The sequence below is a fragment of the Nicotiana sylvestris genome, chromosome 2 (genome assembly GCF_000393655.2).
Source record: "Nicotiana sylvestris chromosome 2, ASM39365v2, whole genome shotgun sequence".
Taxonomy (NCBI): Eukaryota; Viridiplantae; Streptophyta; class Magnoliopsida; order Solanales; family Solanaceae; genus Nicotiana; species Nicotiana sylvestris.
In genome coordinates this window covers 7,559,990-7,574,129 of record NC_091058.1, presented here as the reverse complement: position 1 = coordinate 7,574,129, position 14,140 = coordinate 7,559,990, and the positions used below count along the sequence as shown (strand labels likewise).

The window sequence follows — 14,140 nt, the reverse complement described above, 5'->3', positions numbered from 1 at the left end:
ATGAGAACAACAGAGTCATCTCTCAAACTCATAAAGGCTATGTACTAAAACAGGTTATGAAGAAAAACCTTGTTTATTTCACCACTGTAAAAATCTGTTACAAGAAAAACAGTTATGAGAAAGTCATAGATGGATTTTAATACATGTAATAGTCAAAAAAACTTGTAAAAGTTCATGAATAAAACTTGTCACAGTTGTTTCATACAAAATATGTGTATTCCTATTTCTTTCATCGTATTATAACACCATTGTGAAGTTGAGACGTCTTCTTCATTAAGTGTCGATAAAATAAAAGGGCCCTCTTTTATAAACCTCATGTTAATAAGTCATGAGAAGAATCATAAAGCATTTTCAAAGGATAAAAATGCTAAACTATTCTATAAGTCCTAAATAAGTAAGGAAAAGGCAAGAATAGAACACATTGAAGTACTAACAAAACTTCTTAATATAATTAAAAAGACTAAGTAGAAACTTAGTCAATAAAAGTTTATACAAGTGCCCCATTATGATAACTGGGGACTTTCACCAAAAAATCCCTTAAAAGCTAAGGGATAAAACCATCATCCAATTGAAGGGGTTAGCACATCAGAAGTTGCAATATTAATTTCACTTTCAGCCACAGGCACGGTGGCAACTTCTGAAGAAGCAGCAACAGGAACGGTTTCAATTGAGCTTGAAATGTTAGAATCAACGAGGGAAGCAAGAGTCACGGAAGCTTCAGCTTCCATAGACTGGGTCATAGAAGTTTCACCCTCTGAAGCTGGAATTGCAACATTTTCAACTTCAACTGCCATAGCAACGGCTTCTTCATTTAAAGGTTCTTCAGCCACGGGAGCTTCAATTGATGGAGAAGGAAAGTCAAGTGGTTGTTGGGTTCTCTCAATGGTCTCTAAAACTTTGGCCAACTCTGAGTTTAAATCAAAGTTTTCTTGACTGGACTCCATTAAAGCATCACGGCGAGAGTTTAGAAAAGCCCAACTCACCTCTATGTTAAAATTCTCCTCAAGAAGTTCATACTCCCTTTCCCACATAGCAAGATCATTCTTTAACACTTGATTTTCAGCTAAAGAGGATTCAAGGGATGCTTCAAGGGAGGCATGAGAACTCTCTAAGGTACGTACCTTATCAGAAGAGATTTTTAAATCAGCTTGAGCTTGAGTCAAGCTTTGCACTAACTCCCCTGCATACTCTTCTTTCTTGGCCAAGAGTACCTTAAGTTCTCTGATCTCTTCACTACAATTTGATAGTTGTTCTGAAAATGAACACTCAAGGCGCTCCTTATCTTTCTCAAATTAGCTTGAAAAAGCCTTGGCAACTGCTAGCTCAGAAGTCAAACCTCGCTTTTGTTGCTCCAGGAGATTTCTACTCTCTAGCAATTCTTCTATAGTTCCCTGAGCATTCTCAAACTGTTCTTTCCAATTGGCTGCTTCTAGCTGTGCTCCTCTGGCTATTTCATCAGCCTCGTGGATAGACTTTTCAGACTCACAGGCTTTCTTTTCCAGAAGGGAAATTCTTCCCATCAATTCTGTACCAATGAGGTTAGCCTGCAGTGACAATTCATAGAAATAAGAATTTTTTTATTTAAAAAAAAATTGTTAGTAAGTGAAGGAAGAATACCTTCAAAGTAGAATGAACAATGTCATTCATCAAAGTTAAGCAACTATGGTTGTCCATCTTCTTCGTCTCAATATCTCCAATCAAAGGCCTAATCCAGTCATCTGCTCCACCAGACTTCCTTAAAAGGCTGTTGTTAGCAGGAACTTCAAGCGTAACACTCCTCATAGCCAAGCTTCTGCTACTAGAACCCTCCTCTACATATTGAACAGAGGAAGGGGGAACTATAGAAGGAAGAGTGGTAGAAGAAGTGAAAATAACATGAGTCATAGGACTCGAAGCAGGTAAGGGAGCAGAAGTAGGTAAAAAAGCAGGAAAAGAAGGAATGGGAACAGAGGAAGAAAAAGGAACTTCATCTAAATCTGGACCTAGTTCTCCACTTTCAAAACCACCAACGAAGAGACGATGAATAGATTCGTTGGTGTCCCTCGGAGTGGTTTTATCTTCAGAGGGAATGTGAACTGGTTCAGTAAGAGAGGCATAGACAGGGGTAACTTCAACTTCATTCTCGGAAACTATGCGTCTCCTGGCTCTTGGTCTAGCTATCAAAGAGGTGTTTTCGTCTTCATCGTCCTCAGAATCTTCTTCTACAACTTTCCTCTTTGACAGCCTAGCTTGAGTTCTCTCCATAGAAAGAGAAGTACCAGAAGAGGCTCGAAGGGTAGTAGCCACTTCGGTTGTCATTCCTCGAATAGCAAATCCTGACAAAAAGAAGGATTTAAAAAAAAAAAGAAGTTAGGAAAAATAAAGGACTTGTCATACGAAAAATGATAAAGAAATGCATACCGTGAGTTTCCACTTTCCAACCATGTAAATTGGAAATGGATTTCCACGTTCTCGCCTCTATAGGCACGACTTTCATGATTAAATCTACCCAACCACGGAAATTAGGAACGGGTTCCACATCTCCCATGGTTGTTATAGAAAAGCAAAAAAGGATGAAATTAGAAAAGAAGTTGAAATTCTTAAGAGGTAAGAACGGTAAGTAAAAAAACTTACGTGCAAAGTTCCACTTCTCAGGGAAGGGGATATTTGTTTCACCCACCAAATGAACTGTGCATACCGCAACATAACGGCTGTACCACTCGCGGTCCTTGTCATCTTCAGGGCTTACTAAGACCCTTTTACTTCTTGCAGTTAGAGTAAAAACTCCATTGCAAAATAACTTGGGGTGATAAAGATGAATAAGGTGGGGAAAGGAAAAATCAACACCGGCTTTAACAGATAAATACCTTAAACAAGCCACTGTTCTCCATACAAGGGGACCAATTTGTCCCAAACAAATTTTGAAAAAACGACAGAAATCAAGTATGACTGGGTCAATAGCAGGAATAAATCCCAAAGTGAAGGGGTAAGTATAAACAAAAGAAAATCCAATCCTAAAAGAAGATATTCTTTGATTTGGATTAGGGATTACTATACGAAAATCACTTCTCCAGTTGCAATCTTTTCGAACAATAGAAACCAAAGGTTCAGTGATTAAAGAAGGAAAAGTGTCAGCTTTCTCTAAATTGACAACTTGCTCACGAAGAGATTTCCTATCATTCTCAAAAGATAGGTCGTTGGGTACTATTTCCTCAACTAAAGGCTCTTGAAGAGGCTCAGGAAGTTCTTTACCTTTAGAGGAAGATTTCTTAGTGATAGAACCTCTGGAAATAGTACCGGAGCTAGAAGAAGGCATGACAGAACCAGAGACACCACCACGAACGGATCCTAGGCTACAAAGCCCGCCTCCTCTTCCTCTTCTATGTCTTACAGGGGCATTGGGGAAGCTATCAAGAATTGGGATTCTTTTAGGGTTAGGATTCGGAGATGTCATTGCAGAGAAAAGGATGAACTCAAGGAGAAAGGAGTAGAAATAAAGAGTAAAGGATTTGTTAAGGGTTTATGAAGAAAAGGACAAAGGGAAAAAAGATATATATGTATATAATAGCAACCAAGCAAAGAAGTGTAATGATGGAAAGCCTAAAATAAAGGCAACTATCGCTTCATGAATATAAGGGATGAATAAACCTTGGAAAAGGCTGCAAAATTACTAAACCAATCGGAAGGTGACACGTGTGCAGAGCATTAAATAGAAAAGACAACTGGGGCATCAGTACTATCATAGCATTGATTACAACAAAAAATCCCCTTTTTGTGAAGGTCCACTTCCCAAATATTTAATGGATAAATAAATGGAAAGTGGGAGGACTATCTGTATTGGGAAAAAACTGAGTCTGAATATTGAAAATGACGTGTCATGACACGTGGAGTGGTCAAAAGGTCAAAGCGCAATGAATAGCCAAGAGGCACGGGTGACAACAGATAGGGGGAAAAGAAAGCAACATGGGTGTGGACCGTTACTAAAGTAGGTACGAGTCTCGTACCTATTCGAGTCGTTTAAAGATCAAAGATCAGAAGAAGTTGAAGATACGAATCTGATGACGTAAAAGAGTTTAAATACAACATTAAATATCAAATACGTTAGAGAATCTGAATTAAATAGAAATGATTGTGTAACGTTTCTTTTAAATATCATTTATTGCTCATAATTGTCTCATTAAGACAAATGCATTATATCTTCTCCTAGAATCAACTATAAAAGGGGAGAGACTCAACATCTGTAAGGACACGAAATACTATTGAGATCTTACTGAAATACAAAACTATTTACTGTTTTACCTTCGTTCTCAAAAATATTTTATTTTCGTCTCCTGATTATCAGTAACCCGAATTTCTTTCTAGCTTTGACCAAAGACTCAGATTTTTGGTTAAACAGTATGTACACTCAGTGAAAAGTTTGCTTGAAACTGACGAATCCGCCTCACATGATTATCAACCCGCAACCGCTTTTAATTTTTAAAAGAATGTTCAAACTTGCCCCTCGCATCGCCCCATTGCCATCCCTAGCCTAGGAGTCGAGGGGGTGGCTTACTCTTTAGATCTATTGTAGGTAATGCTATTTTGTATTTCTAAATAGACTTTTTTCTACGGCTAGTTGAACTTTTGGAAACAATTATAAGCATTGATTCTGAACTTAGTCAGGAACAGGTTAACATGAAGGCATCTATGTTGATTGAATAAACAGGTAATACTTCAAGGATTGCATACAAGTATTCGTAACACGCAGCGGAAGATAATAACAATCCTAAGAAGATCCTTTCATGTTTAAAATTTATTTACATGTCAAAGATCGGATCTAAGATGTACCCGGTGAAGAGAGTCGTTTCAAAATTCTTCGATAGTGCGAAGACTCTATGTGTATCCACACCGAGATCGATCCTTGCTATCAAATCTTTGATTAATGAAACTCGCGAACAAATTGAATAAAAAGTACAGTGCTAAGTTTTTCTTAAAAAAACGTTCACCCTTAATGTAAGTATAGCATTCTTCCTAGTAATGAATATTGTTCTCTTGGTCTTTTGGTTCTACTGAATATTCTGTACGCCTCTGTTTCTTTTGATGATACATGTATATATATTGTTAATCACCAACACTTTCCCATTAGGTTATGGAAAAGTTAGCAACAATAGTTTACGTTTTTCCAAGTCCATTCCACAATTGAATTTTATGGAAAATTACAAATCCCATTCTAAATGGGTATACGTAACGTAAGTGCGTGTCCTTCGTGGACTTTCCATGTCCAACTCCAACTTGGATAAAAAAATCTTTATTAATATTATATACATCATTATATATAATAAATATTAATAAGGAGTACTATATATAGATATATACCATATATATATATATATATATATATATTTCAACCAAGAGATATAATTCAATTTTCTATTCCAAATAGAAAAGTTCAATTTGTTCACAATATTAATTATATTCTCTGTGCTAGTAAAGAATATAATAATATTTTATTTGGACTAATAACTAAATTTATTTGACTAATTAAATTCTTAATTTAATTATCAAATAATAACGTAATTAATCCTGTAGCAAAGATCAGAAACTCGTTAGTGTGCGACCCCATAAGTTCAATATACTAAGCCGATAGTAAACTGATCACATCAATATACTAATCAAGGGTGATGTCTAGTAACACTTCTTAACGACCGGATAGAATGAAGTATACAATTTACTCTCAAGAACCAGTAGAAAAATAAAGTAATATTTCCTTCTGTCCTTATAGCTCTGAATCACCCTGGGATATGGTTCGACTGTCAAATCCTAATAGGCGACCAACTATGTGTTCATGTCAAATATAATCGACCATTGAATAACCTAAGAAACTCTTTTCTTCTTTTATTCAATTGCCCTGGCCAAGGTCTTAGTTTGGTCGTTTATAATTCATGATAACATAGAGCTTAAACTCATTACCAAGAGTTGACAGATTCCATCTTGATCAATCACTCATTCTACAAGTATTTAATTGTACCCAATATCTTTTCAACTATCGCCCTAGGGCTATAGGTGTCTAGTATCAAAGCACAATAAATAACTTGTTAATTACTATGACGATCTCAGGTCAAAGGAAACTCTTACTTCACATTCTTCAAGAAAATATCCTATTGGCAGTTTATGATAATTCTAACCATTAAAAATTATCCAATGAGTCGGTTCAATGATCATATCTCCATATGCATCATCTATCTATGTGATTTAGTTAATGAGATCAACTAATTTTTATTTCATAAAGACAATTACATAAATATTGATCTAACCGAATTACTAATGTCCAAATTAATAATCTTACGATCAAGATCAAATTTAGATTAAATTATAAGAAACTTTACTCTCATTATCATGATCTCCATCACGATGACAAGTCTTATAATTTAATCAAGGACCTTATCAAATTAATCAAGCAATTAGTAATAACTATAATAAAAGAATATCAAATGCCATATATTTTTATAATATATAACGTTCACAAAAATATATTCAAATCATCAAATATGAGATTGGATAGGGCATATCTACTATATTTCTAACAATATGAACTTACTAGTAGGATTAATGATATTTGAATTGAAACAATATGTATTGAACATAGTTGGGACTTCAATTTTTTCGTGGTCAAATTGGTACTGAAAACTAGTTCCTTCTGGATCATTAAATTGCCAATAAGTTCTAAGAAATATTTAAATTTTGGATAACTGAGATTCAAAATTGCTGACTAGGTCTTATTGATTAGCAACCTAACCAATCCACCCTATCTATCACTTTTTTATTATTATTTTTTTGTTGTTGTTATTTTCTTAAAGAAAAAAGCAGTTTAGTGCACTGATTCTTAAAAAGGGATCGTCGATATTAGTTTCATTATATGCAATTTTATCTTATATTTTCGCAAGAAACCATTTTACTATTTGAACGCATGAAAATAATAATTATTGATTCTCGACAAAATTGGGAACAAGTAAATATAAGAATATCTATATTTATCGAATGAACTGGTAAATATTCAATTACTAGTAGGATGAATATTATTTGAATTATTGTTACTGAAAACTAGTTCCTTCTGCATGCTAAATCTTATGTATGTCAATACAATTCAGAGAAGTATTCAAATTTATGGGGACTGAGATTATCTTGGCACTATAAACTATTACCTCCCCGGGGCGAAGCTGTGTTGGCCCAAGGGTGATCAACTAACTACATATCTACGAAAAATTATATTATGTATAAGATAAAATATTACTTGTTATTGATTAAAATAAACTTTGAACACCCTTACATAACACACTGGCAAAGGGTGTTCAAAATTTAAACATCTTTATTGAATTCCTGGTTTCGCCATTGACCCGCCCAAAAATAATACTCAAGAGAAATCGAAGAAGACCTAATTGGCCCACATTGCACTTTATGTGCAACAAGAAGTGACAGACTTAGGTAATATGGCATTAAAAATTGTGGGTTGGGTTGTTTATGTTTATAAAAATGTGATAGGCTTTTGCATCCTTGTTACTCCCAACACAAACACACAAATCGCTGTATTAAATAGAGTGGGTGTATATATAACTCTAACTGGTCCTGTATATTTTGTCTCAAGCTGTTTGATTTCTAGGAGTGTGTAAATATATGACTACTCATTCAAATTTGAATACTCTTTTGAGTCCTTATATGCACAGGTTTTAGTATATTCTCTTTCATTTCTCTTTTGACTACCTCGGCGTCACCAAAACCCCATTTGACCACCATTCATTTTCCCTCCTTTTGCCAAATTCTTTAGGCTTTAAACCCCAAATCTCATTTCTACTTCTTTCAGTCATTTCATCAAACAGGTGTCTTTCGTCCCTATAGTCAGTCATGAATAATAGAGGAGAAGCCAATAATAGCATAGACACTGAGCCCACTTCTCTCAAGGTCAGTTTCCAAGACCTTAGTATTAGCAATACTAACAGTACTAGCATTGATTTTTGTAGTACTAGCTTTACCCTATCTGAGAATAATAGCATAGGTAGTAAACTGAGTACTGATGGTGGTTTTGAAGGGAAAAAAATGGAATCTTTGAATGTTGAATTGGAAAAAGCTGTTGAATATGTTGACAGTGAGAATACCAGTTTTAGTTCAGTTAGTTATTCTAACAGTGCTGACCCAAATGAGGCTAGTTTCAGGGGCATTTGTGCATCAAAACCTCACAAGGGTAACGATATTCGGTGGGATGCAATACAATATGTGAAAGGGAAAAATGGAGAGTTGGGCTTGGCCCATTTTAGGCTTTTGAAAAAACTGGGATTTGGTGATATAGGGAGCGTTTATTTGGCGGAGCTAAGGGGGATGGGATGCTTGTTTGCAATGAAAGTAATGGACAAAGGGATGTTAGCTGGGCGGAAGAAGGTGATGAGAGCTCAAACTGAGAGGGAAATTTTGGGCTTGTTAGACCATCCGTTCCTCCCAACCCTTTATTCACATTTCGAGACAGAGAAGTTTTCGTGTTTGCTGATGGAGTTCTGTAGTGGGGGAGATCTTCATTTGCTCAGGCAGCGCCAGCCCGGCAAGCATTTTACAGAACAAGCTGCAAGGTTTGTCTTTTATTCTAGTTTCTGGATTTTTCAACTGTGTAGTTGCCAATTTGACTGCATATGTATCAAAATTTTCAATTTTTACTTGTTCCTTTGTTTCTCATAGTACTACCATTGGTATCTGGATTAAGTGTGTTATGTCGCTAGATGCTGTTTGATAAACTTAGTGCTCTGTTGCTAGTCACTTCATCACCGGTCTGACTTGCTGATTTTCCTTGAGTTCCCTGTGCAGCGTGTGTGACATTGGAGTTTTAATGGCAATTACTCATTATTTTCGATCTTTTGTGTCCCCGGTTTTAAATCCCAGGAATGCAGATTGTTAAACACCTCCACTTAGTGTTAGCCACTGTTGAAGCATTAGGTTATACACTCTGCTTTCATCAAATCCATGAAAAATTGGAAATTCAGAATCTTGTAATTATATTCGAAATATTTAAGCATGGTCTATAGTATGATATTGGTCTGAGATGAATCTAAATGGGGAACATGGTCTATTCTTACTGGACCTTAATGCCATGCAACTTTGCATTTTATTTGGTCTCAATTTTGGTATTAAACTTCCAATTTTCTGTCTATTTGAAGTCTCATAAAGAGTTTGTTTCCTTTTCCTGGTGTCAGGTTTTATGTATCAGAGGTGTTGCTCGCCCTTGAGTATTTACATATGATGGGAGTTGTATACAGAGATTTAAAGCCTGAAAATGTTTTGGTTAGGGAAGATGGCCATATAATGCTTTCAGATTTTGATCTATCGTTGAGATGTTGTGTTAGTCCCACTCTTCTAAGATCCAGTGATGAGCCATCTTGTGCTATCTCTTCATACTGTATCCAGCCATCATGCATTGATCCAGCGTGCAAATTACCTGTCTGTGTAGAGCCTTCATGCTTTCAACCTTCGTGTTTTAAGCCTCGTCTCCTCAACCAAAAAACAATCAAAACGAGAGATGATCGTGCACCTGTGGTGTCTGCTGGTTCACTTCCTGTGCTGGTCGCAGAGCCAACTGCAGCTCGATCGATGTCCTTTGTTGGAACCCATGAATATTTAGCCCCAGAAATAATTAGAGGAGATGGTCATGGTAGTGCTGTTGATTGGTGGACATTTGGCATTTTCCTGTACGAGTTACTCCACGGGAGGACACCATTTAAAGGCAATGGAAACAGAGAGACATTATTTAACGTTGTTGGTCAACCTCTAAAGTTTCCTGAGGGATCGACAGTTAGTTTTGCTGCAAAAGATTTGATCCGAGGTCTACTTATGAAGGATCCTCAAAAAAGACTAGGATTTAAAAGAGGTGCTACGGAGATCAAACAACATCCTTTTTTTGAAAGCGTTAACTGGGCTCTCATTCGAAGTACTCATCCTCCAGAGATTCCTAAACCAGTTGATCTTACATTTTTTAAACAATCCTGCAAGTCATCGTCTTATGCAAACGAGAAGGCTGCTTCTGATTCGGATAGGTCATCTGGTCCTTACTTAGATTTTGAATTTTTCTGAATAAATTTTGGAGGGTGGATTTGTAGGTGTCATTCTTGATGCAACTAAATGACCATCTTTGATGTTCATTTTGGTCAGAAAGTAATTTATTTCACTTTACAATTATGTTTTCTTTATTACATGCCAGAAGTATACAAGAAGTCTCCCACCAACTTTCTTATGTTAACTGCTTTCCAATAGAAACATACAAAAAGATAAAGGAATTGGAATCTCCTGAAAATGGTTTTCCTTTTCATGTTAAATACTTTCAGTAAAGTGAAAGGAATATAAAAGTAGCAGAGAATACCTTTTCTATTCATTGTTTCATTCTGTTAATTAGATACTCGTTGAGGACCCTCCGTTTGAGGTGGTGAAACCACACTTTTCAGGACACACTTTAACAGAGGCTATCTTTGTCTTGAACAAGGACAACACAAGGACTTTTCCTATAAAAACATCTTCTGTAGTTTATATAAAGCAACTTCAACATGTGGACAAATGATGATAAAGTTTTCTTTTGTTACAAATTTTTGCAGTGTTGAGTCAGTGTCGTTTTCCACCTTATATGTCAGTGTTGCTTTGACTGAGGATGCTATAAGGGGGGGGCTTATTTTGGGTATTTTCTTTCTTTCCAAACTGTACTTGAAAAAAAAGAGGAAACTTGGGTGTATTTGGTACGGAGGAAAATATTTTTTAATTTTCTTATGTTTGATTGGCTTAAATGTTTTGAAAAATATTTTCCTCGTGAGCTTATTTTCCTTCAATATTTCTCTATCAAAAAAAGAGAAAAGATTTTCCAAAACTCTTTTTCAACCTTCTTCACCCTATTCCTCATCCCCACCGACCCACTCCCACCCACCCTCACCAACCCACCCCCACACCCCAACCTCGCCCACCACCCACCATAAATAGAACTATTATTAAGGGTATTTTCTTTTCATGATGTAAAAAAAATATTTTATTTCGTTTCAACAAAACGAGTACTTTCTTTTCATGATGTAGAAAAAATATTTGTTTTCTATTCAACAAACTAAGTATTTTCTTTTTATTTCATGATGTAGAAAAAATATTTTCTTTCATTCAACAAAATGAGTAATTTCTTTTCATTTTGTAGAAAGGATGCTTTCTTTTTCAACAAAATAAAGTATTTTCTTTTTAGTTATCGAGCTCAAATTTCAACGTTGTTCTTGTGTGAAAAAGTAAAGCAGCACACTACTTCATTTAAGTTTGTGTAATTTTGAAAAGAATAATTAAATTCTTGAAGAAAATAAAATCCCGGGGAAGGGGGAGGCGGGATGAGTACAGGAAACATGAGAATTTTTGGGAAGGTGAGTTGAAGAGAGTAGCACAAAAAATTATTCTCCTGAAAATATTTTATGCTCTCTAACCAAACATTAAAAATATTTTTCGGAAAAAATTATTACTCACCTACGGAAAATAAGTAATAAAACCACTCATTTTTCATGGAAAACATTTTACTCCGTACCAAACACACCATCTACTTGCTTTTTGTTGTCTTTAGTCTATCATTCTTCTTTTGGACGTGGGTTATATTCTTGTAAGATGCATTGGCTTCTTTTTTCCTCAAAAACAGTAATATCTTGAGTTGGATGCCGACATTCTGTTCAGGGTTGTGCAGTCTAGGTACCAGATTAAAGTGGAACCAATTTCTTGAATCGAAGATTGTGCAATGGAATCATAGGCAGGAAGCTACTGTGTTTTTTCCAAAGTGCATTTTCATAGATACGGATGGAACAAGGGAATGACACATCTTTAAAATGCATTTTGATTTCAAAAAGACAAAGCATTTTACCACTCAAAAGTTAAAATGAAGAATAAGATACAAAATTGCATCCAGTTGTATGTACGACAACCTTAGGCTATCATATTATGTGATCTTGTACATCCATATTATTCCGGCTCCACTTAGCTATAATTCAAAAATTAGCTTACGAGGCGAAAAATTGCGCACTGTCAACTAGTTCTAGTATATTTGACTGACACCATATGTTTGGACCCGTCTAACTTTGATTTTAAAATCCAGCTCATCAGGTAAAAGATTGCAGATTGCTTATAAGCTGTTCATTAGAAAATTGATGCTGAAAAAAAGATAAAGAGATGGAACGATCATCTATGCCGAAAGTAGGGGAGTTCAAATCGAACTGAAAAACTGCACCAAATCGAAAAGTCAAATTAAACCGACTAAAAAACCCGATTAGATTTGGTTTGATTTGGTTTGGCATTGAGTTAAAAAACCCGAACCAAACCAATATACAAATATATAAGTTATATATATATATATATATATATATATATATATACTTTTAAGACTTTATATTGAATTTTCTTTAAAAAAATATCTAGAAATATTTGGGATCTTCTCGTGGGATGCAATATTTAATAAAACTATGAATTGCATTTATTTTTATTTACTTTAAATTATGGCTCGTATCGCTTTCTTATCAAGTGTTATTGAAATACGTTAATCATCTCTTTGTTCTTCAATATTCACATGTCAAAATTTCTTATATCTTTTTCGAATTTGAAGCGGTATTTCGACAATTTAAAATTAAATAGAACATATCATTATTTAGGTATCATATTGATTTTTATGTTTAATTATTAAATTAGGTTAACTTTGAAAGCGTACATCAATAAAAAATACTTGTTAGACAACTAAAAAAATAACTATCATGTGTTACTAAAGAGATTCTCCTATAAGAATATTTTAATAGATTATATGTTTGTCAATTTTTTAAATTTTTAGTAAACATATATTCACTTATCAAAATATTATTTATAACTCTCACAAAGTTAGATTAAAATAATATTCATGTAACAAAAAAAACCCGAAAAACCGAACAAAACCAAACCAATCCAAACCGATGATATAGCGGTTTGGTTTAGTTTTGATAAAATCCGAACCAACCCAGTCCATGTACACCCCTAGCCAAAAAAATTCCATTATAATGTCAATCATGAATCCGAAAAATTTATTCTTGTGTGCATACTGTCACACCTCCTTTCTGCGCGTCCGCCCCCAAAGGGTAAAAATGCGCGAGGGGAGTTTTTCCAATTTAAGTGACAATATTCGAAATGGGATTATTTATTTAATTCAGAGTCGCCACTTGGGAAAGGTTTGGTTTTTGGTGTCCCAAGTCACCGGTTTATCTTGAATCCCAAATCGAGGAGATTTTCGACTTTTCCAAATGAAGTCTGCGAACCAGAAATTCTAAGTAAGGAATTCTGTTGACCCGAGGGAAGGTGTTAGGCACCCTCGAATCTCGTGGTTCTAGCACGGTCGCTTAAATTGTTATAATGGCTAAATATCTGATTTAAATACATGTTGTGACTTATGTGCTTTTATTAAGTTTAAACCGTTTTTATTATTATCATTTATTTTTTATAGAATTGCAACGTCGTGAAAATGCATCTCGAACCACGTCACAATCAATGCACCCGTAGTTATTAACACATTTCGACTCCGTTGAGATTTGAATTTGGGTCACATAAATGCGCACCCGGATTTAAGAATGTAATTTAATTAAGCCGCGCCTAGAGAGTCTAACGCGTTATTATCTTTGGGGAAGACCATGAAATTCACTAAACGGCCTGTCCTGAATTCTAAATATTTATTATGGTTAGTTATTGAGGGCCCCGCAATTTGCATTTTTATTTGGCGAGGTTCGTCTCATTATTTTAGAAAAGGATATCCTAAAGCGACTACATTTCTATTACATTTGTCTCTAAAAATAAAAGATAAAGATACCAAACTTACTTGTTTAAGCAACTACATACTAAATCTCTACTATGTTTGACGAATCCGAATTTTGTTTGATTACCTAATTGGTTGTTTATGAGATGAGAATTACCTCATGCCTTGTCTTCAAGGAGTGAATAAGCTTAGTTAATTTGCTAAGGGGGATTGCAAGCAAACTAATAACGTACACTACATTTACATTAAACGACCCTCCAGTTTGAATTTTAAAACTAGCTCATTTGGGCTTGATAAATGAAATCAATTGTTTATTAGGAAAACTACTATTAATTGAACTCAAAAGTAGTAGCATTATTTCGAAACAATGAATCTATATCG

General features: G+C 35.0%; 1 protein-coding gene across 1 annotated transcript; it reads left to right on the top strand.

Moving 5' to 3' along the window:
- Window positions 1–7,530: 7,530 nt before the first annotated feature.
- On the top strand, window positions 7,531–10,206 carry LOC104215729 (serine/threonine-protein kinase D6PKL2). Its single transcript, XM_009765591.2, has 2 exons — window positions 7,531–8,573; window positions 9,192–10,206. The coding sequence occupies exons 1-2, from the start codon at window positions 7,858–7,860 to the stop codon at window positions 10,063–10,065; spliced, it is 1,590 nt and encodes a 529-aa protein (XP_009763893.1). The 5' UTR covers window positions 7,531–7,857; the 3' UTR covers window positions 10,066–10,206.
- The last annotated feature ends 3,934 nt before the right edge of the window (window positions 10,207–14,140 follow it).